Source organism: Pseudonaja textilis, chromosome 8 (genome assembly GCF_049901715.1).
Source record: "Pseudonaja textilis isolate UNSWEBS1 chromosome 8, rPseTex1.2, whole genome shotgun sequence".
NCBI classification, from domain to species: Eukaryota; Metazoa; Chordata; class Lepidosauria; order Squamata; family Elapidae; genus Pseudonaja; species Pseudonaja textilis.
The window spans coordinates 7,556,892-7,581,203 of NC_141997.1; the positions used below are offsets into that span (position 1 = coordinate 7,556,892).

The 24,312-nt window shown below is 43.0% G+C and overlaps 1 protein-coding gene across 6 annotated transcripts in view; it reads right to left on the reverse strand.

Annotated features, from left to right (window-relative positions):
- Window positions 1–24,312, reverse strand: part of CNKSR2 (connector enhancer of kinase suppressor of Ras 2) — a 257,797-nt gene that overhangs the window by 190,310 nt on the left and 43,175 nt on the right. For all 6 annotated transcript variants that reach the window (XM_087938239.1, XM_087938238.1, XM_087938240.1 and 3 more), the window contains exons 2-4: window positions 21,754–21,917; window positions 15,849–16,051; window positions 14,267–14,354 (exon numbers count right to left, since the gene is read on the reverse strand). In XM_087938239.1, the coding sequence (XP_087794365.1) occupies window positions 14,267–14,354; window positions 15,849–16,051; window positions 21,754–21,917 (455 nt within the window). The remainder of the gene's footprint in view (window positions 1–14,266; window positions 14,355–15,848; window positions 16,052–21,753; window positions 21,918–24,312) is intronic.

Genomic DNA, 24,312 nt, shown 5'->3' on the forward strand with positions numbered 1-24,312 from the left:
TGTTTCCTTCTATGTGTGACATACCTCCATTTATCTTCCTCCATTTATTAGCAGGTTCAAAACCTCTGGGAGTTATTTGTTCATTATATGGTTCGCTTTGGACATAGCATTCATACATAGGTTGGAGTTTCGCTAGAGTTGCCTCTAGATTCCTTACTTTTTCCTCTAGCAGTTCACATAGTTTACATTTAATACATGTATAATTTGAGTGTTCTTTGGGCATAAGCACATACATGGAACAGATATCGCATACTACAATAGTATCAGTCAGCTGTTCCATAAGTTAGTTTCTTTTTGTTGGTTCTTTTAAGGGTAAAAAATTATGTAAAAGTAGATTTTATCTCAATACATGTTTGAAGAAAGAGAGAAAATAGTTTTAAAATGTTTCATTTTGGTTGTTCTTTAAGGATATGGAAGATTTTGCCAGTTTTCCAGAAAAAAAATTTAAGTTAATAGTTTAAAAATGTAGTAGTTAATTTAAAGTTTTCAAAATTTAAAAGTTATAAGGTTTAAAAATTTAGAATTTGAAAATCCCTTTTTTGGTTGGTGGATGTGCTTTGCTCTTAGCCTTGTTTCTACCTTATCTGTTTTAGGTAATTATGCCAATTTTTTATATCCTTTTTTCTGTCTATGTGCTTGTTTTTCTATCTTGTTATTTATGTAACTTGCTTACTATTCTGTTAGTTTTATCTATCCTTTTCTTCCCTATATTTCTTTTAAAGTTTTTGAGCTCCAATTCCTCCCTACGTTATTATTAAAGATTTGCCTAATTTATTTGATTGATCTTTATTAATCCTATTCTTCATTGATTTCTAATGTTCCACTCTTGTCCTTATTATTTGCCTATTTATTTTTCTTTTATTTTCTGTCCTGTGTTTATTTCTATTCTCTACTGGGGTCTTCCCTCCCTTCCTATTGGGACCTCAAGCTTAATTGTTGCCTTCACTTGCATCATTCACTGCTCCAGCCTCTTGTCATTTTCTCTGCCAGCTCCCTTCTGACCTTTGGTGCTCGGGTCTTTTCAGCCTTTTCTCTGCTCTGGTCAGCTTTCTCAGCCTGCCATTTAGTTTTCCAATTGGCTCAGCTCCACAGTTTGGTCTGCTCCACTTAGCCCAACACTCAGTTTTAGAAATCAGATCTTTCTGATGCCCCTCTGCTGCTGTGCTGCCTGTCTCTGCTGCTACGGTCTCCCCTCCACTGATTCTACTGCTGCTGCACTTCTCCCTTCCACTGAGATTCTGCTGCTGCTACGATCCCCCCTCCATGGATTCTGCTGCTGCGTTTCTCCCCTCCTCTCACAGCCAGCAGTTCTCTTTGTTAGATGTGTTGTTCCAGGCCCTTTGTCCTCTGCCAGACAGGCCTCTTGGAAGGGCTGTCGAGCTAGCAGGAGGTGGGGAGGTGCTGCTCATCTCACTGGGGCGGGAATGTTGATCAAGTCCTCCACAAGTCCTCCACCTGGGGCAGGTCACTGGGATGGCTGTGGTAGTTGGTTGCCTCAAGTTTGCCTGGCCCTGGGCCCTGGGATGCCTAGTTGCCCCTCGAGCTGGGTTGCCCAAGACTGTTTATTTGGAATATGGCAATTAATGAATATATTGTAACCCACTAGTTCGCTGCCTCCAATAGCCTCCCTTCTTGTCCACTGATCAGCTGTGGTACCCTGTTCTCAGTTGCCTCTTTTCCAGCATTGGGCTGCTTAGTTGGGCTCCTGAGCTGTATCTCTGTTGTATCTCTTGTCCTCTGTTGCCAGCTGCCTCTGACTCAGCATGCACCCATTCATTCACTGCACTGCTGTTTACATGATGAAAACGCCTTAATTGCACAACACATGGGCAGACTTCAGCATAGTTTCAACTAGGAATTGTGAACATACTAGACTAAACCAAAGTTTTAAAATTCTAGAGAATTCCTGGAAGCCTGGCACTCAGACAAATTACATATAAACATCATCTACATACCATTCAAAAGACAACAAAAAAGCTTAAAAGGAAACAAAAAGATCAAACACCTTCTTGCCAGCCATCAGCACTCAGATAAGCAGAAATTAACACCAATATTAATATTAGACTGATAATCAAGCAGTAAGCAATACCCCAGTCAAGAAACTTCCAACTCAGATAAAAGCCTAATCAAGAAACCATCCAGAACACTCCCATCAACACTGACAGCAAGACACTTGTATATAAGCAGAGAGCAAACTCTACTCACTGCACTATTGAAAAGTAATTCACAGTGTCCTGTCTCTTGCTTTTGCTTTTGCTTTTGCTTTTGCTCAAGACCTGCAGATAAACTCTACAGAAGGGCTTTCATACAAATTAGTTTATTGGTCATCAGGTATTCTCATATCAAAAACTTACAGTCAATGAAGAGATTCTTCTGACGGGCACAATATGAGTCCTTTCCATAGAGTGAAACAAAGTGGATTTCTACCCCAGTGCTAAGTAAGCATGCTGCCCTCCACATGGCTGTGATTCAAACTGGCCTCGGTGCCTAGCACGCAAGCAATTTAGCTCTCCAGACAATCAAAAGTCTGACCCAATAGTCAAACAGAAATCCAGATGTGCCCACATGATCTAAGACTACATTTCCCAGAAGGCAATCCCTTAAGTGGATAGTTCTTAATTCCTAAACTATCTATATACTGTCTAACCAGCACACTCCTGGCCTGGAATTATAAATTCCACTACCAACTAGCTACTCACTAAAGTAAACAAGTGAACAGTAATACAGCATTAAACAATGCAACAATGAGGTAGACACAAGGTATGCAAAGTTTGAGGTTCAATGTTCAATGTCTTTCTTAGCAGCAACACTAAGTTGGTGATGGCTCTGGTGTAGAACTTCTTGGCAAAAGTCTGCGGGTCATGGCAAGACTCTTGTGGCATCATGATCTGGACCTCAACTTGGAGAATTAGTCCATCAGAGCTGAGTAGGACTTGGTGCACAAGTCCCATGAGCCACAAGTTCCAATGCACATCCATGTCTTTTAACAAGACAAGGTCCCCTTCTTTGGTCTTCCATTTACGGCGGTCTTGTAGGGTAAACAGGTATTCTTGCTTCCATTGCTTCCAGAAGGTGTTGGCAAGCAGTTGGACCTGTCTCCACTGCTGTTTGTACATGTCTTTGGGAATGAAGTTCCCTGATGGTGCTGGCCAGTCACCTGTCTTCTGGGTTAGCAAAGTGGCTGGGGTGAGGATGGTTGGATTTTCAGGATCTGAGGACACTGGAACTAAAGATCGAGCGTTGATGATAGCTGCCACTTCTGCCATGAGGGTGACAAGGATCTCATGCATCAGCGTAGATGTCTTCATCAACATGGAATCCAGGATTTTGCAGATCATGCGTTATGGGATGCATGGGGAGGATTAAAAGTCCATACACAATTGTGGGCCTTTAGGTAGCCATCGATTGCCAAATTGGGGTGAATGCCTTCATCAATCTGTAATTCCTTGCAAGCTCCTACAAAGTTCATACCGCGGGTCAGATCTAAAGGTTTTGACTGGACTTCTGTAGGCTTGGAACCTTCTCAGAGTGTTGATGAAGCAAGAGGTGTCCATGGATTCGATGACTTCAATGTGGATGGCTCGAATGCGAAGACATGTGAAGAGAACAGCCCAACATTTGCCATTAGCTTGACCACCTCTAGTCCGGCAGGCAGACACTAACCAAGGGCCAAAGACATCTAGACCTACATAATACATTGGTGAATGGTGGTTTGGGACTAAGATGCTCAGGTGACATCATCTGTTGTTGCATTGCACCCTGTTGTTTGCAACAGTGCAGGCACTTGTGCAAAACAGTCACAATGCATCGCTTAGCTCCCATGATCCAGAGTCCAGCAGCTCTGATGGCACTTTCTGTAAAATGCTGGCCTTGATGGTGGACAGTTTCATGGTGGTGTTGAACCAGTAGGTTAGTCACCTGTTGCCGAGCAGGAAGGATGATGGGGCGTTTGATGTTTGGGTCTATTTCAGCCTTGTTTAAATTATCCCCTATGCCAAGTAAGTCGTGGCTGTCGAGGTATGGATTCAGCTTCAGAAGTGGACTTGACTTCAGGATAGGTTTCTTAGGTTTTAGACATTGGAATTCCTCCAGATATGTGTCTTATTGCACACTTCATAGAATTCCTCTCTCAGTTTGGAGATATCTGTCTGGAAAGCTTGTCTCGCAATGTTGGGGCACGGACAATGGCATGGAGGATCACTGTTACACACAACACGAGATGTTTCCATCAGGAGAAATGTTCAAAGCGAGCTGGTTCTAAGGGGTGTTCAAGGGGCGGTATTCCCTTTTCCTTGACCGCCATCGCCAAGCAGATGTTCTGTACAGTCGTCTTCCTGCCAGGCACTTGAGGTCGAATGTCGGCATCTTGATCTGGCTCTAGAAGTTCATGATATTCTGATCCCTCTGACATCAGGGTGTCTAGGCAAGCCAAGAACTCAGGGCCTTTTAGCCAGGTCAACTCTGCTAACCGGGATGCAGGAATAGACCATGTAGCATGGTCTGCTGGGTTCTGGTACATACCACCACTGCTCAGGGTTTGAAAATCTTCTGATCCTTTCCACTCTATTGCTCACATAGACATAGAAGTGTCTGCTCTCACTATGAATGTAGCCTAGCACCAACTTGCTATCTGTAGAGAAGGTGGTGGGTTCTAGCTCAAGGTCTATCATCTTCATTATCAGAAACACTAGTTCCACAGCCAACATGGCATTGCAGAGTTCCAGCCGTGATACAGTATGACCTTGTTGTGGTGCTAGTTTCACCTTTCCCATGACGAAACTGAAGTGAATGTTGCTCTCCCTGCCATAGAACCTGAAATATGCCATGGCTGCTATTGCCTTTTTGATGCATCTGAGAAGACATGCAACTCTTTCTTCCATGTGGTGGCGGGAGAGATAGGAACACACGTGCACTGCTCATGGACATCTTGGCTATGTCTCCCATTCTTGCTTCTGTTGTGGCAGAAGCGGCTCATCCCAATCTTTGGTGTTATGGGAGAGTGTGCACAGAAGGAGCCAACCTTGGATTGTCACAGGCGCAGCAAACCCCAGAGGATCGAACAGGCTGTTCCCTATCGACAGGACTTCTCTCCTTGTGAAGTCGGTCTTCTGGGCTGGGGCTCTGAAGGTGAAGATGTCCTTCTTCAAGTCCCAACACAAGCCAAGACTGTGTTGGATAAGGGGAGTGTCATTGGCAAAATTGAGGTCCTTTAATCCCTTGGCATGGTCCTTGGGATTGAAGGCCTTCAGCACTTCCTCACTGTTGGATGCTATTTTGTGTAGCCTGAGGTTGGCTGTTAGCATCTTGTGTGTTTCTCTTCAATAGATCTATGGCTTCTGCTGAGGTGGGTACAGATTTCAGGTCATCATCCACGTAGAAGTCGTGTTCCCTAAAGTATGTGGCATCTGCACCATATTTATCTCCACCCTCTCGAGCAGTGCGTTGTAGACCATAGTTGGTGATTGCAGGAGAAAAACCGTTCCCAAAAATGTGCACCCGTATTCTGAATTCTGTTACCTTCTGGTTGTGCTGTTCATCACTGAACCACAGGAAACATAGGTAGTTGTGATTATCTTCCCTGACGATAAATGAATAAAACATCTGTTGGATGTTTCATGATGGCTATGGCTTCCTTTCTGAAGTGAATGAGCACACCGAGCAGACTGTTGGTGAGATCAGGCCCTGTGAAAAGGATCTTGTTCAGAGAGTGGCCTTGGAACTGTGCACTGGCATCGAAGACTACTCATATCTGGCCTGATTTTTGAGGATGGTACATCCAAAGAATGGTAGGTACCAGCATTCTTCATTCTTCCCCGGGGTGAGGCAAGCTCGGCATGTCTATTCTGGACCATCTTGTCCATGAACTCCAGGTGAGTTTTCATTTCTGGCTTCTAGTTCATGATTCATCTCAAACTGAAGAGACGAGAGAGAGAGCTTGTTCATGGTTGTTTGGCATGTGCTGCCTATTTATGCAAACGTCTAGGGGGGCTACCCAGCTTCCAATGTCATCCTGTTGAAGTTCCTTATCCATAAGCTGCAGAAATTCTTTGTCCTCGATCAACAAGGCCAAGTCGTTGTCTTCTTTGCTACTGTGGAACACTGTCACTCCTAAAACTGGGTTGATTGTCGAAAGCATTGTTGAAAGCATGAAGCATAGTTTCAGGTGGGATGATCTTCCATTATTGAGTATTGATGTCAAGTTGCCTGGGTTGGGGCCTGCAGCTGATCTACACAGACTATTCCTGAAATGCCCCATCCAAGTTCTGTCTTGAAGGCAAATGGAGAGCCTCTTGGGCCTCTGACTATTTCAATGCAAGCTAAAGCCTCAGGGGCGTCCACTCCCAACAAGAGCAGGATTTCAGCTTCAGGATCTAGAGCAGGAAGGTGAGTAGCCATGTGCCTCAGGTGAGGTATAGTGCTTGCAATCTGGCTGCGGTCATCTGGTAGGCCATCCCATTCTAACAATGGCAGCAGTGGGGACCATGAATTCCCATCAAATGACTCTATGTAGAGTCCAGTAACTTTCCTCCCCATTGTGTGCTGGGGCACAGTGCTTGTTGATATCGTGAAGTGCGCTTCTTCCTTTTGGATGTCAAAGAGGTCGAATAATGCTGACTTGGCCAATGAGCAATTGCTCTGAGGATCCAGTATTACATACACCTTCATGGCTTCTTCTGGGCATCTGTTGGGGTAAAGTTTAGCCAAACAGATCTGATGGCATGAGTGAGGGGATGGTGAGTCCCCCCATATTGCCATGCAGTTGACACTCACTGCTGCCTCTGGATGCACTTTGGTGCCATGCTGTGGGTCCTTGGTCTAGGGAAGGGTAGCAGTTGTCTGCTGTGCCAGCTCAGAGTCTGGGTGCAGAGCGCCTGGGTGCTTGTTGTTTTTGCACAGGTGACATTGCACCTTAGCTGTGCAAGCTTTGGCCATGTATTCCATAAACTCGCAACACTTGTAGCAGACTTTGTACTCCCTAATCAAAGCCTTCCTTTCATCCAAGGACTTATTTCCAAATTCTCTGCACTTGTTCAGAGCATGCAAGGACTTGTGGAGTGGGCAGATCAGATCCCTCTTTGTTTTTAGAGGTTTATGCTGGGCTTTCTCCATGGGTTGCTCGACTGTATCCTTTGTGAGCAATGTAGTAACCTCTGTTTTATGCACAGACACAAAGGTTTTTCCCTTTGTGGGTTGCAATAGACTTTTGGTTGAACCAGAGTTGTGGCTGACCTTTTTGTCAGCTAGGAATCATTTTTCTCTGATGCCGAGGTTTTGAGGGTTATTGCACAACTTTGTTTGGCAGGCCTCAGCTCTTTGCCCTGAAAGTATCAGATAACTTGATCCATTCTTCACTTAGCTGCCTTGGTAGTTTTTGAATGATTGTCCTTTGTATCCTGTACTGGTCAAGACAAGTAATTCCTGGCAAGTTGGGATCCTTTTGTGCTGACCACAGCTGTGTAAGGTTGGTGGAGAATTTCTTTAGCTTGCAAGGTTTGCTGAAATGGATGTCATTGATATGATCCAAGAGTGAGGACTCCATTAATGTGGAAGTGCTATACTGCTCATCGACGCATCCCAAGCTAGTCCCAGGGTGGTGCTTGGGTCTCCTAGTTGGGCTGAATAGACGTCTTTTACTTGTTCTGTGAATTCAGCCATGTTATGATATGTCCGAGCTCTTCGGCTGGCTGCAGCCTTTCGACCTGAACATTATGCGTGAAGATATGCTTCCATAGTAGATATTCTCTGCCTGGCTTGTCCGAGAATTTATACACACCACTAGATGCCAAACCCACCTTTCCCCATCATGGTCACCTCTCCCGTTTCTTCTCCAGGACATTGGATCATCCTCTTGGTCTGCATAAGGATTGTAGCCAGGGTGAGTTGATACGGTGTGCTAATTGGAGTTGGTAGGATCATGATTTGATGTTTCCTCTGGATTTCCATATGCATGGACAGAGGTGTGTGCCAGAGGTGGCTTGTAGTTTTTTTCAGAGTACTTCAGGACAAGGTCGTCTTCACATGACGCACACGATAGTTGTGCTTCTTGGTGCTGGATAGGCCGACCGTGTACATTTTGTTATACATCTGAGCTCCAGTTGCCTTGAGGGTCTGGCAGAAACTCCTTTGCCTTTGGATTGAGCTAGGGAATTGCAGCTCCTTGTATGCCTACCGGCTGAAAAGCCTTCATTGTTGTTGTTGGGCTAATCTGATTGCCCAGTTTGTCTTGGTTTATTGGGGTAGGTTCATTAATTCTGAGGAGGGGGTCTCAGGTTTTAGTTCATATGATGTCAGCTTTCTGACTAGTTTTAAGATCTGGTGATTGAGGTTCTCCTTGTTCCCCCAGTTCTGGGAGTTTCGTGGCTATCTGTACTGCTTCTACTTGCTTGTGCTGTTGCGAGTACTGCTCATCCGCATAGGTTCTGACATGTTCATCTGGGCTCTCTCTTCCCAACTCTCTAAGATTGAAGTTGAGGGAAACGCTTTCAGCCTCCTTCTGCAAAGTTGTGGCCCATGCTGCCTTTTCTTTTGCACCCCCCCCCCCCGTTGTTCAAGAAACTCCAATCTGGCCTGAGCTTTTGCCATTTCTACCTTTTGGTTGGCCATTTCTGCTTCTGTAGCTGCCACTTCTTCCCTTTGCCATTTCACCTCCTTTGCTGTATGTAGGGCTGCTGCCACTACCTTGGCCTCTATTCATGGATCTGCAGCTTAGACAGTGAGACTCTCTGCTCTTGAGGCCCGGGATGAGTGACTGTGATGGGAGGATGCTCTGGAATGATGGGAAGAGCTTGTGGTAGAAAATTGCTGTGAGATGCTTGTACCCGCCTCAGATCTGTTTGACCTGGCATGGGGGGGAGAGGTGGCTTTCTTAGAATGGTGTGAAGAAGGTGCATGTGACCTATGGGATGGCGTGTTGGAGGAGGCTTTCTTAGAGTGGTAAAAGGAAGTCTCGTGTGCCTGCTGGGATGGCCTATTTGAACATGGGTTACTTTGGACGTGGCCTTCTCCCCTGGTGTGTCTTCTGCCTGGAGCACAGCATGGAGTGCATCTCTACTACTATGATAGCACTCTTCACACTCTTTGTTTAACATCAGTAGGCATTGTATGTATTCTTGGAGGCTTGTTTCCCCTAGCTTTGACTGGATGGAGATGAGGCGGCTTTCGCTGCTTTTGCATTGTCCAAAAAGTCCATGCATTTCATCCTCCAATGAATGAATGCACTTGAGGGGAAGCTTTTTTGGGGGGTATATCACAGATGGGCAGCAACTGCTTCCATAAATCTTCACGTCATTGACAGCACATGGTCCACTCATCCTTCAGGTGAGACCGCATGGCCTCAGTAAGCTTTATTTGCTGCCTCAAAGCATAGATTTTCTGAGGTGCTTCTGCCTCTTCTGGATTTTGGACATCCAATTCTGGGCTTGGGACATCAAGTTCCAGATTGGTGTCGAGGTTTGGTAGAGGGTTTGACTTTACTGACACATCAGAGACAACTGCAGAGGCATCTGCCATGGCTGAAGAAGATTCCATGCTTTAAAGTTGACAAAGGAAAATTTAGAAAATTTAGGAGTTTTCTTGCAGTTCACTTTTTAGCCACTAGGGTGCACTGCAATCTCTAGAAGACGCTGTTGCAGTATACTCTTTTGCCGCTATGGTGCGTTGCAAGCTCTAGAACAGGGGTCACCAACCTTTTGGACCTCAGGGACCAGTTTTAAATCCTGTGGACCAGAGACCCTGGGAAAATCCCAAAAAAGTCTGCAGGAAAAGTCCCCACCCTGTATTCCTACCGATTGATCATTCTTTATTTGGGATCGCAGGATACCGTCTCCAGCTCCATTCTCAGGGGGGAGAGAGGGAGAGAGAGAGACTTTTGACTTCATGCAAGGAAAGCAGAAGAAGCTGCAGAAATCTTTCTTTCTCTCCCCCAAACTCCACCAGAAATGAGTCTTTGCCAGCACAGCCTCTTGGAGCAGGATGCCTTCCAGGGTCCAAAGACTCATTTCTAGTGGAGTTTGGGGGAAAGAAAGACTTTTGCTGCTTTCCTTGTGTGCAGCCAAAAGCAGAAGAAAGAAGCAGCCCGGTGGCCAGGTAAGGCACGTGGGGCAAGTTCCCCCCTCTACCCTTTCCCCCCTCCCCTCGCTACCTCGTGTTGTTCACAATGCATGTGACACACGCCTTGTGTTCCTATGGGCCATGTGGGTGGTGCAGTCTTTTGTTCCTGTGCAGCCTGGATTAATTGCTTTGGGGGGATTCTTTGGGGGTGACATTTCTCTGCGGACCACCAAATTTTCTCCTGGAACACCAGTGGTCCCCGGCCCACTGGTTGGCGACCACTGCTGTAGAAGATGCTGATGTAGTACATTTTCTTTCTGCTAGGGTGTGTTGCAAGCTTTAGAAGATGCTGATGCAGTACACTTTCTTGCTGCTAGGGTGCGTTGCAAGCTTTAGAATGTATACAGACTTGTAGTTTGCAAATTAGCCACCCGAGGGTGCTACAACGGGTAGCCTGATTGCAGGCCTGTAGCTTTAAAGATTATTTACCAAATGGTGCTGTGACTTAAACTAATGCCTGGATCAACTGGGTTTGGGCAGTTTCCTTTGTGGAGAAATTTAGGCTGGCATTCTTAGACTGGGATTGCCTTGCAAATTCCAAAAAAGGGGGATGCCACTTCAGTTTACAAAGTTAAAGCAACAGGCTGGACATGGTGACTTAAAGCATCAGGCTAGGGTTTGTTATTTTCTCTTTAACATTTCAAAGCATTTCTTCTCCTCCTAAAGCTTACGCATGTGTGGTGAATTGGCTTGGCTTGTACAACTAAACCCCCAGGGCCCCATCTCTTGCAATAAAACTTAGGCAGAGCAAGGTATTTATGAACTGGTCATTTCCATGGAGATCCAGTCATAAAGAGTCAGTGCAAAGGGAAGAATATAAGGGACCATGCTTCCCTGAAACAGATTCCTTCTTCCTTTGAACAAAGAGTAATCAAGTCTTTCTTTCCGTAAGCCAAAGGAAAGGGATAAACAGTTTCTTTACTCAATTCGGAGAAAGAATCATTGAGTCTCTTTAAATTAAAGACCATCAAATCAGATGGAATTTGCAAGGAAAGAGAAAGCAGTTATTTTAGAGACAATTAACACGCTTGTTCCTCTTTCAAGTCAGAAGACTTTTTAATCAATGAAGAGAGAGTGAGGGTATATAACTCATTTCCAATTTGTTTCATTGTCCTGTCTCTTGCTTTGCTTTTGCTCAAGACCTGCAGATAAACTCTACAGAAGGGCTTTCATACAAATTAGTTTATTGGTCATCAGGTATTCTCATATCAAAAACTTACAGTCAATGAAGAGATTCTTCTGACAGGCACAATATGAGTCCTTTCCATAGTATGAAACAAAGTGGATTTCTACCCTGGTGCTGAGGTAAACATTCTGCCTTCTGCATAGCTGAAGTGCCTAACATACAAGCAATTTAGCTCTCCAGCCAATCAGAAGTCTGACCCAATGGCCAAACAGAAACCCAGATGTCCCTACGTGATCTAAGACTACATTTCCCAGAAGGCAATTCCTTAAGGGAATAATTCTTAATTCCTAAACTAACTATATACTGTCTAACCAGCACACAGTCTGCTTTCAAATCTTCACATACTCATTCTATGGATCCAACTGACTAAGGTATTATTTCATTTTCAAGAGCAATATAAACATTTTATGAAAAGAATTAATGCTTATTTTCCATGAATTGTCCCAAGTGGAATCAGATAGACCAGAAGTTTTAGTGGTCTTTGCTGTGTAAAAGAAATGTCTAACCTCAGGAAAAAAATTCACCATCAAATGAAAAGCAAACTGTAATATGATACAGGGTTTTACCTATTGCTTTTCATATCAAAGGAATACATAAATGCCATAAAGATTTATTTACAATAGGGAATTGCAATAGGGAACATTTTAAAGCAAAAACCACTGCTGAGCACGTCAACCTTAATTCAATCTGATTCAGAGTAAAACTGCAGACAGTTTGTGGGTGTGTTTCTGGTGTATGTTTATATATGTAGCTTAAGAAGACTGTCGAGCAGTATTACAATGTCAATGTCTTCCTTAGCATGTTTCCTTTTTCTCCCATGCACCCATTAAATCCAAATAAATACAGTAATACGTTGCAATAACTTATATTTCTTTTACAATAAATATAAAAGAAAATAGGTTAAAAAAAATGGACCTATTGTCCATACTCAAGTTAAAATGGAATCATAATACCATCAGGTGAAATTTTTAACAAAAAGGTGAAGACTCCCAAGTCTTTTTTCCCCTTGTAGTACAAGAATACATCAATATGCAAGCCAAATAATGCCAAAAAAGTAGAAGCTGCAAATTAGATATTTAAAAAAAAAACTGGAGGGGACTTTACCAGACATGTCAAACTATGTGGTTAGATTTGTCCAATACGGGCAGCCCTGGGAACAGCAAGGGGCTGGCCCCAGCTACCTTGGCCCCATCCCATCCTAGCCAGGGTGGGTGCTTCCCCTGGGTGCACGCACAGGAGGCAGCAAGTATGCGGGGGCTGGCAGCGCCCAGCATCAACTGCAGCTCATTGGCCTCACCAGGCCATGCCTTGCCCCCAGCCCCACCCGCATGCTCTCAAGGAACCTTTACATGCCAAAGACTGACAAGACCTCGATTGTGGAGAAGCTCCCAGGGTATATTGCAAGAATCGATCTTAAGGGCTTCCATTTTCCAGAACTCTCAACAGCAGCCAATAGGATTTGGGGCCAAGGGAGCACGCTAGGATTTTCAGCCAGCCGGGAAGAATTGAGCTGAGGTTCGCCAAGGTTTGCCTCTTTGAGCCAAGATTTCCCAAAGCCAGAGAGCTGTAAGCTCTTCCTTTTGACGCTCTACTTCAGAGGGGAATCCCGTCCAAAATCTGACTTCATTTTTCCACTCTTAAAAACAATAGCAGCCAAGGATCCAGTTGGTAGATTAGTTTCAGGAAGCAAAAGAGATGCAGGCCAGATCCTGAGAGTGGCCTTTGGCGTGACCACTAAACTTCTTTCAACTCCAAGTTAGGCGCCTAATGGAGCCTGTGGGCACAGGTACACTGGCTACCAAAGTCAGAACACTTTGTACCCTTTCGCTTTCCACACGTTCTATCTCAGTCACTCCAGGCATAGTAAGATAAGATGTAAAATGTAAAAGAGCCCCCCCATCCCCACCACCCACATTGAGCTGGCTATGCCAACCCAGCCATGCCCACCTAGTCACAACAACCTGGCTGTGACCACCCAGCCACACCTACCAGCCATGCCCACCTGGCTGCTTTGAGTCTTACATGCAACTGGCCCTTTGAAGGCAATCGGAATGCTGATGTGGCCCTCATTGAAATTGAGTTTGATACCCCTGGTCTTGACTGTATCCATTACTCATTACATATAAGCTATGAAACGGTTCATATTGCCAGAAAGATACTCTTAGGACAAATAAAGCTATAAATGATGCAATGTAGAAGTCAGATTGTGAGACATACTGATTTTCAAAAATATATACAGAATTTATAAACACAGACTCATGTTTCTGCCTGAAACATAAAGAGGGGTGGATAGAATGTATTGGTGGATATAGTGGATTTGGTCCACCAAGGATAGACGTGCCAGTAAAAAAAATAAAAAGGGAATTCCCTCACTTCTAATCACTCCAGTAACACAAAGGATATATGCTTTAGGGTTTTTTTAACCAAAGACAAACAGTAGGTGTTTTGCCTTTGTAAATTGTCAACACCATCAAGCAAAACTAGAATTTCAAATGGGCTTCGCAATTAGTTTCAGAAAAGAAGCTAGAAGCTTCCTGACATGAAAGAACTTGAAATTATTCTTTTTCTTGCTGCTTTTCACACAAGCCCCCTACTTTTCATAAATATTAAGAGACATAGCCTGGTGTAAGCTATTTTTCTCTTCCCCTAAATTAAAATACCCTTGCTTTGTCAATTTTGTGTCAAGTAAAATTAAAAATAGAGTAAGTGTATGTAAAACAGTTCAAATTTACATGTATAATATTGAGCTCAAAATGTTTTATTGCACACCTGAGATAACTGATTGATATTAACTTTATATCTAAATGCAGTAATACAATTTACTTTAAATTATTATAAGGAATTTGCAACATAGATTATTAAATTGGTAAATAGAAATATTTTTAACTCTAAAGAAATTATGTGTGCAAAAATCTTTACCTACTGCAGAATACTTTTTAAATAGTAACATAATATTATGTAGTTTCACACCTGTTGTACAATTGTTGTTAATTCAAGGCAGAGTTGTATGACATTGTTCCTTGTGACAGAATAATCTGTTACAGCAGCAAAAGGTGATCTGGAAAAATAAAATATAGTAGATATAAATCTTGATCTCCTATAATGCTAACTATACAACATTTTTAATAATATTGAATATCAAGAGTTGCCATCTGTTCATTAAGCTGGAACTGTGATCCCAGAAAGATCTCCAGGTAGCATTCTCTAATGGAGAGTGCAGCCCTATCCAAGGTTCATGAGGGAGATCTATGTTTTGCTTCCATCACTAAAAACGCATTAACTACTATAATTAGATTGATTCTTAGGAATTAGCTATTTTAAGCAGGAAGAAAGGAAAAAATGATTTAAAAAATCCATCACATATTTTTGTTTTCTCATTTCTTCTATTGATTTTCTGTAAACTCAAAACAGCACTGCAATAAACAGCAGAAGTCAGATCACGTGGAATATAATTTTGCATCAGATATTTTAGATTGCTTTTTAGAAAAAAAATAGTGTAAGTATTTTAAATTTAGTTTGCTTATTTTTAAAGTGTCTTTAAAAATAATTATTTTATAACACTACTCTCCTATATAGCAGAATTTAAATTTAAAATGGAAATCTCCAGGCTAGAAAGCTACCTTTTCAGTTATTGCATTATTTATGCTAACATTATTTGACATCTCATCTATCTTCAATATTAAGTATCTGGAATGCTAGGACCATATGAACTCCAAGTGCATATATTCTATAATATCTGTTCATTTTAAATCAGTGGATGTTCTGTTTTTAGTATGTCTTGTTAAGCACTCATAACTTTTTTAATTAGCTATGTTTAATAAATAGAACAATATTCTTATTTGAAAATACCAGTGGGTGTTATTTCATGCTGTAAAACATTTTCATTTCCGAAAACATTGGATAGGTTACACTATTATTTGAACAGAAATGTTGCTTATATATAGCACAATACTCTAACAGCAAAGTAAAAAGATGTTGACTATGTTTGCTACTCCTCATCCCTATCTACCCTAACTGAAGTTGAAGATGTGAAGGGTTGTTTCATCAACCAAGAAAGGATGCTGGAATCCTTAGCTTTAAGCAGAGATGTCCAACCTTGGCAACTTTAAGACCTGTGAACTTCAACTTTCAGAATTCCCCAGAAATTCTGAATTCTGAAAGCTGATGACCACAAGTTTTAAAGTTGCCAGAGTTGGACACTCTTGACCTAAAGTTATGGCAGCCCATCAATAAAGCAGCATTTGGTTCTACTGCCAGTAATCAACCTGCCTCTAGGCAATGTTCAAAAGCCATTGCCAAATGGGACTAGCTTTGGTACTAAATCTTCAGTATAGAACTAAGTTTAATCTATATTTAAACTTAAATGATATGTTGTAATCTCTATAAATTTTACATAAATTTTACATAAATTTTACATAAATTTTACATAAATTTTTAAATAAAGAGAGCAGATGACTTGTAATTAATGTTTTAATACAACTTATTACAATCATTACATTTATTTGTAAGAACAATAAGGTAGTCATCCTTGGAACAACTGAAATGATTTTACCTGTCCAGCCATGCTAGAAGACTTTTTGCTGCTCCGATCAAATCCACCACTGAGGTAAGGAAATCATTTGGTAATTTTCTGCTACTCCTACCATCATAATGACCACTCCTCCTCCTTCCTGTGATAAAGTTCTGAAGGTTTTTGGCAGATGCATTTAGCTTGTGAGAAAGCGTTTTTAGGTTCTCAGTTTCTAATCCGTAATTCTGCATTTTAAAAAAGGGCACAAAAAGTTTAATCTTGTTAATAATATTTGTAATGTTTAGCACATGAATACATCAATTACTATTTCTTGCAGAATTTTATTTCTGTATTACAAGTAGAAATTAAACATCTACCAACTATAAATTTGAAATATGAGTATTATATATTTCCATAGTAAAATGGTACTTTTTAGTTAAAATAAACAGAAATATTTATGAAAACAGTTTGAAGCTTTATTTGAAAAACATATAAGAAACATTCAGTTAACAATTTAGGAATTATATATGACTATATAAGTTTAAGCATTGTTCTGAATCTTTAACACATTACACTAGGATATTTTCAGTAGAATTTTTATTTTAATGTATTTTCTAAAATTAATGTTTAATCTGCTTTTATGGATCAAAAATTCCCATGATTCATTAATTTATTTGCTTCTTTTTATAAAACTTTTATGTTTCCTAGAAAACTTTCTCCTTAATCATTGTAAGACACATTTGCAATAAAATCTTTAAAATCATATCTAATGATTCAGAATCTCTTTCTATAGAAACTGAAAATTCATAAAAATCAAATAATGCTTGCATGAGATCAGTCTTATCTTCGGGCAATAGAAAAATCTGTTGCCAAAATGTTCCTGTAGCATGAATCGCTTTGTCAAGATTGAACCGCTTTGCTTCTTTCCAACCTTAATATTTTTCAACTTGCCAATGAACTGGGGGAGTGGGGAAGCAACAAATGGAATGCTGAGAATGTATGCGGAGGTCATGAGAGCTTGGCAACCATCAAACTCACCAATGCTGGTGCTGGAGAAAGAGATGGACTGTTCCCATAACAAAAGGATGTCTCATAATTGGATAATGTGGCCACCCAGGGGTGGGGAGAAGAGGAAGCTATTGTTTAACTAGTTAAGCATTTGAGAAGGAAAACCAGAACTGGTTTTGTTTCTTCAGTACCAAAATGGTGTATCCAATAAAGTTTTAATTTTGGGAATTTTGGGGAAAGCTCCCAAGAGTGTTTCCTTATTTTAGGTTCGCTGGTCAAGACAGTTAACATTAAACCAGTTCTCCATAAATTAACGCAGCCTACTCAGATGCCTCCAAGAGAGCTGTAACCTAATGATGTCCAGAACGCAGTGAAAAATTGATACTGCAGGGAAGCCTGGATTGCTCCCTGCTCGGGAGGCACCGGCAGCCACCCAAGCTGACTCAGGGTGCAGATGGTGGTGACCCGATCCAAGATGAGGGTAGAGAAGATAGAGCAGCCACTGGTATGTCAGGAAGGAGTCATGGCCTGGTCCATTTGCCTTGACCCGAAGACGCAATAGCCAAGCAGAGTGGTGAAGGCAGCCAAATTGGAGTTCCCCCTGGTTCCGCCTGGAGTGGCCGTAACCTGGAGGGAGCAAATGGGAGCAAATGGAAGGCCCAGAGGGTTGCAGACTGGGAGGAACCAGGGGAGTGGAAATTCCTGCAGCATGCTGTAGCCTTTCTGTGGAGCAGCTGCACAAAAGATTAATCAGAATGGAGATGCAAGGAGCAGTGTCACTGAAATCCTCAGTCTCAGGAGCAGGGCTTGGGATGGACCAAGTGTCAGCAACCCTAATGGGTGAGACTGGAGAGTGTGGCCCAAGGAGCTGGAGTTCCCCCAGAGAGTTGCCATCCCTCCCACGACTGCGGGAAAAGCCCAGGGATTCCTGCAGCAGCAGGAGCTCAGGCTCAAGCAGTCCCATATGCAGTTGGACTGCCACAGACTATGTGCTGGTTCAGGATGACTGGGAGCCCCCACCTCTGAAAGCTATGTTTGATGAGTGACCAGAGAAGCTAGCCTATTTTCTGAATCAGATGTGGAATTATTTGGCGCGATAAGGAGCAATGTACCCAGATGACGTTGACCACGTAAACGCCATCACTTCGAATCTAGAAGAAGAGGCAGTAGATTGGGTGATGTACCTCCATGGCGAAGAGGCGCCAGAGTTGGGGAATGTGGATGCCCTCCTGGAGGAGCTTCGGGACAGGTTTGGAGACCCTGTGCAAGCCCGCCGAGTGGAATCCGGGATCTGCGCCATAAGACAGGGGATTAGGTCAGTAACCGAATACATCCAGGAGTTCTGCAGCCTGGCTGTGAAGCTGGGAGGGCTGACAGAACACTTGCTAGTCTACCACTTCTCAGATGGACTAAACAAGGAGCTGTACCAAAACTGCCTGCTCTGAGGGATTCCAGAGGATCTTGAGGCATGGTATCAGCTGGCAAACACAGTGAAACTAGTAGTGGCAGCACGCAGCGCATGAGGGTCACCCCTGATGAGGCCAAGAGAGACACCTGCCAGCATGCAAGGGACCAACACCCCTCCTGCTACCCCGAAGGAGAGCCCATAGTGCTTTCCCGGTGTCTTTTTCCAATGTGAGAAAGAGGGCCATTGAGCAGCCAATTGCCCAGGCCTGCAGCCCATGTCAGTGCTGAGGGGTCTGAGCCAACCAAAGGCTAAGAAGGTGCCAAGAAAGGGAAAGAAGATGATGTGAGTGCCACCGCAGGTCATGGAGATCTCTTCCCCCTCCAGTGAGAAGAGGGAACTCAAACTCCCAGCAAGCCCAACCTGGTCTTCTACAAGAGCGACAGTGAAAGGGAAGATGATCCAATAGTAAGTGGAACCATCCCCCCTTTGACTGCCCAGGTGAAGATACTAGTGCCCCACTCAGGAGTGAGAGGGGTCTTCACTGCCTGGTAGACTCAGGTTGCACCAACTGCTTGGGTTAGCTTATGAACTGTGGGAAAGATGGGACTGAGACTTAAAAAATTGAGGCAGCCTATGAAGTTTGAGCAACTGGATGGCTCTCTTATGGGGGTCTGCCCACCATGTGCCTTAGCGAACAAGTAACCCTGAGAGCAGGGAGCCAGAAGGAGACTATTTGGTTCATAGTAGCCCCAAAATGGAAGAGACTATGATATTGGGGTTGGCGCGGCTGAAGATGTGGGATCCAGCAGTTGACTGGAAGGACAACAATTGGTGCTGGGGAAGTAGAGCAGGCGGATTGCAATGTGTAGGAATGACACCCATAGGTGGGAAAGGGTGTGGTGTGAAAGGGAAAGATAGACCCCATTAATGCAATAACTGAGACTGGCCAAGTGGGGCTAGCCATCTCAAAGGAATACCTGGACCTAGTTGAAACATTTAGTGAGCAGGAATCAGACATACTCCCTCTCCATCACCCCACTGATTGTGCCATTGAATCATTGCTTGGGGTGAAATTACCCAAACCAAAGATGTACTTAGTGCCCCCAAAGACATGGAGGAGCTCAGAATCTTCATGAATAAAAATCAAACTATGGCAGGGGTGTCAAATTCAATTTCACTGAGAGCCACATCAGCATTATGGTTGCCCTCAAAGAACCAGTTGCATGAAAGACTATGACAACTCACAGCAGCCAGGTGGGCATGCCTGGGTAGGCATGACTGGATGATCACAGACAGGTTGCCATGACTAGGTGGGCATGGCTGGGTGGGCATGGCTGGCTCAACACCACTCACTGGACATGGCTGACTAGGGATGGCTGAGTCAGGACAAAATCAGTCATACCCGCTAACTCGATGGGGGGACAATTCGGTGCCCCACAAGCTCCTTGCCTCCCCAAACTTCGGGCAGCCAAGTGTGTGAGCATGTGTGTGTGCGTGGACATGCACACACCTACACACACACCACATTCCCAAACTTGGAATGTTTGGGGACTTTTATCCAGAGAGGAAGGAGAGAACCTTCTCTCCAACCTGGCATGATTGGCAGTTTGCAAACTCAGATGTGGATAAAAGTCTCCAAGCTTAGAATGGTGTGCGTGTGTGTGTGTGTGTGAATGCATGTGTGTGTGTGCATGTATGTGTGTGCACAGCATGCCAAAGGAGACATTCTTCTCCCAATCCCAGACATCATTGCCATTTACCTGTGTGGTGTCCCCTCCAAGCAAAACAGGAGGCGGTGGACAATGCTGCTTTATGCGGAAGTGCAGAGAACAAAGTTTGCATGAAGCAGTTTCCTGAGTCCAATTTCTGCCTTGACAGATCTCTGGCAAGCAAGAGTAGGAAACAGGGGAGTAGCACGCCCAGGTCCTCCACTAGGGAGACTGGCCCTTCTCGAAAGGGAGTCCCCATTTCCAATCATGTATGGTAAGAAGGCTGGCTTGTTGGGGCAACCTTCCCTCATGCAGCTCCCCCACCACCACTTCCTCCTCTCCAGAGGCAGAATTGGACTCAGGAAACTACATCCTCCAACCTTTGTCCTCCATGCTTCCACACACAGCAGTGTCATCCTCCATTTCCTGGGAGGGGGGGGGCAGGCAAGACTGGGAGGGTGATCTGGATTCCTTCCCAATGGGATGATGGAACAAACTAACACAATAGTGGAGTAATACCTACGTTGCTATGTAAACTATCAACAAACCAACTGAGTGGAGCTCCTACATTTTGCAGAAGTGGCTTAGAATAACTTGGTGCATAGCACCATTGGATTCACCCCCTTTAGAGTGACCACAGGAGTTGAATTTGTGCCAATGCCAGAATTTCCAAGGGAAACCCCCCACCCCACCCCCAGTAGCATTAGCTGAATGCATAGATACACTGTAAGCTGGTTGGAGAAATGTGCAGAAAGCCCTGAATAAAACCAGGGAGTCACAAAAGAAACAGGCAAATCAGAAGAGAGCCAATCAACTTGTCAACGAACTGGGGGAGGGGAGGAGAGGCAAATGGAATGCTGAGATCCATGTATCCTGAGAGCTTAGCAACCATCCAACTCACCACTGCAGGTACTGGAGAAAGAGATGGACTGTTCCCATAACAAAAGGATGTCTCATAATTGGACAATGTGATCAACCAGAGGTGAGTAGAAGAGGAAGCTACTGTTTAATTAGGCAAATATTTGAGAGGGAAAATTAAGACTGGTTTTGTTTCTTCAGTACCAATATGGTGTCCCCAGTAAATTTTTACTTTTTGGAATTCAAAGCTCCCAAGAGTGTTTCGTTATTCTGGGTTCACTAGTCGGACAGTTGACATACAAATACTTATTTTAGAGGGCCTTTCAAAATATTCAGACAGTTGCTTCAGCAGCTGTAATATCACAAATGAAGCTCTCCTCTTTAAAGTGCTTTACAGCTTTTTAAAATTTCAGTACAGCTACTTTCCAGGTAATCTGCTAACACATTTGCATGCACAGAAACTATGTGCAACCAGATTGGCAGTGAAATGCTAATTGCATGTAAAGCTAAGCTTTAATTTGATTCGGTTTTATCTTAGGATATTTTGTAACTCACCCATTGCAATTTGTTCACCAAATCATAATTATTACTAACATTTAATATGAGGTATGAATCCAGTCAAAGTGCCCAGTTTTTTATTTTAAGAAGAAGGCATTTTGCTTGCTGTTGTAAAAAGTTAAGTATGATTTATAAGAAATCAATGCTTCCCCTTTTGGAAACCAATTTTTTCTGCAAACAAAGTAAGTCATTTTCAGTTCAATAAAAATACTTTTTCTCTAAAAAAAAAAAAGCTAAATTTGATTTTAAAATGACAAACTTTTCAACTATGATTTGTACTGCAATTCAATTTTTGTATCGCTAAAATTAAATATATTAATATTATGCAAAATCTTGAAATAGTTTTGTACAATCCCATGGATTATTCAGTTTTTAAACATTTCAGAACCATTCTCAAAATATTTACCAATGCACAGAGTAAGTCAACTGCTTCCAGGATAAGCTCTTGATGGCCAATTCGAGTCACTCCCAGATCCTCCAGTTCTTGATGAGTAATACGTAGTAGCTGGTCTCCACCAATCTTTTCCCTCTCAAAATTTTTGATATATTGTTGCAGGCAGTCATCAAGGCCTAACACACACACACACACACACAAACAATGAACACAATATTTACAAACTAAAATTGGTACTTGAACTCTGTTATTTATCAATGTTAGATTATCTGACATTTTTTTCATCTGAATTGTATTTATTTTTGTACCAATATAATTACATGTATATTTAAAAACTATGTCTGGAAGCAAAATATGTTTGGGAGAGTATTTTGAAGCGTGAAGGTCCTTTTACCTGCATACATCATTGCCATATATTTTCAGCACAAATAATAGAAAAATACTAAGTAGTAGTGAACAAAGAAATGAAAGAACAGAAATCTACTGAATAGCAACTCTCCATACATTTCTGTCTTTGAAAAGCATCTTTCTGTCATGCTCATGGTGTTTCATACATTCTCTTCTATTCTTTTAACCTCATGTTTCTCTTTTTGACAATTTTATCAATTCCATACAGACACGACTTTCTGTCTTTCCCTTCCTCTTATGCCATTCACTCCTGCTCTTCAAATTGATTTGCCATTTGATTTTCATTTGTTTTCTTTATATGATCAAATCAATACATTTACATAATCCAGTCCATTAAATATGTTTAATTTTAGATTTTGGACCACATATCCAATGCTCACATATGTATAAAGGGGGTAAAAATGCAATTATATTATAGTATTTTTACTTCTTGCAGAATTCCTATTGCTATTTTTCTAGCAAAGAAAAACTGCATTTCCATATCTTAAGTTTTCTTCTATGTTTCCATCCTTTTTAAAAATATTCTGCTGGGGCACATAAATTTGTATACTGTAGTTGTACTAAATTTTCCTCATTTATATATATAATTTATCTTCAACTGTGAAATATATGTGATTTTGTACAACCAAAACTCTTTGCAAGGAGTGAAAAGTTGTAGTTGAGCTTCGTGACAGATTTATACATGTTAATATATAATGCTCAAAAAAATAAAGGGAACACTTAAACAACACAATGTAACTCCAAGTCAATCATACTTCTGTGAAATCAAACTGTCCACTTAGGTAGCAACACTGATTGACAATCAATTTTACATGCTGTTGTGCAAATGGAAGAGACAACAGGTGGAAAGTAGAGGCAGTTAGCAAGACATCCCCAATAAAGGAGTGGTTCTGCAGGTGGTGACCACAGACCACCTCTCAGTTCCTATGCTTTCTGGCTGATGGTTTGGTCACTTTTGAATGCTGGCGGTGCTTTCACTCTAGTGGTAGCATGAGACAGAGTCTACAACCCACACAAGTGGCTCAGGTAGTGCAGCTCATCCAGGATGGCACATCAATGCGAGCTGTGGCAAGAAGGTTTGCTGTGTCTGTCAGCGTAGTGTCCAGAGCATGGAGGCGCGACCAGGAGACAGGCCAGTATATCAGGAGACGTGGAGGAGGCCATAGGAGGGCAACAACCCAGCATCAGGACCGCTACCTCCGCCTTTGTGCAAGGAGGGACAGGAGGAACACTGTCAAGAGCCCTGCAAAATGACCTCCAGCGGGCCACAAATGTGCATGTGGCTGCTCAAATGGTCAGAAACAGACTCCATGAGGGTGGTATGAGGGCCTGACGTCCACAGGTGGGAGTTGTGCTTACAGCCCAACACCATGCAAGACATTTGGCATTTGCCAAAGAACACCAAGACTGGCAAATTCGCCACTGGAGCCCTGTGCTCTTCACAGATAAAAGCAGGTTCACACTGAGCACATGTGACAGACGTGACAGGGTCTGGAGACGCTGTGGGGAACATTCTGCTGCCTGCAACATCCTCCAGCATGACCGGTTTGGCAGTGGATCAGTAATGGTGTGAGGTGGCATTTCTTTAGGGGGCTGCACAGCCCTCCATGTCCTCGCCAGAGGTAGCCTGACTGCCATTAGGTACCGATATGAGATCCTCAGACCCCTTGTGAGACCATATGCTGGTGCTGTTGGCCCTGGGTTCCTCCTAATGCACGACAATGCTAGACCTTGTGTGGCTGGAGTGTGTCAGCAGTTCCTGCAAGATGAAGGCATTGATGCTATGGACTGGCCCGCCCATTCCCCAGACCTGAATCCAATTGAGCACATCTGGGACATCAGGTCTCGTTCCATTCACCAACGCCACATTGCACCACAGACTATCCAGGAGTTGGGGGATGCTTTAGTCCAGGTGGGGGAGAAGATCCCTCAGGAGACCATCCCCACCTCATCAGGAGCATGCCCAGGCATTGTAGGGAGGTCATACAGGCACGTGGAGGCCACACACACTACTGAGACTCATTTTGACTTGTTTTAAGGACATTACATCAAAGTTGGATCAGCCTGTAGTGTTTTTTTCCACTTTAATTTTGAGTGTAACTCCAAATCCAGATCTCCATGGGTTGCTAAATTTGATTTCCATTGGTAATTTTTGTGTGATTT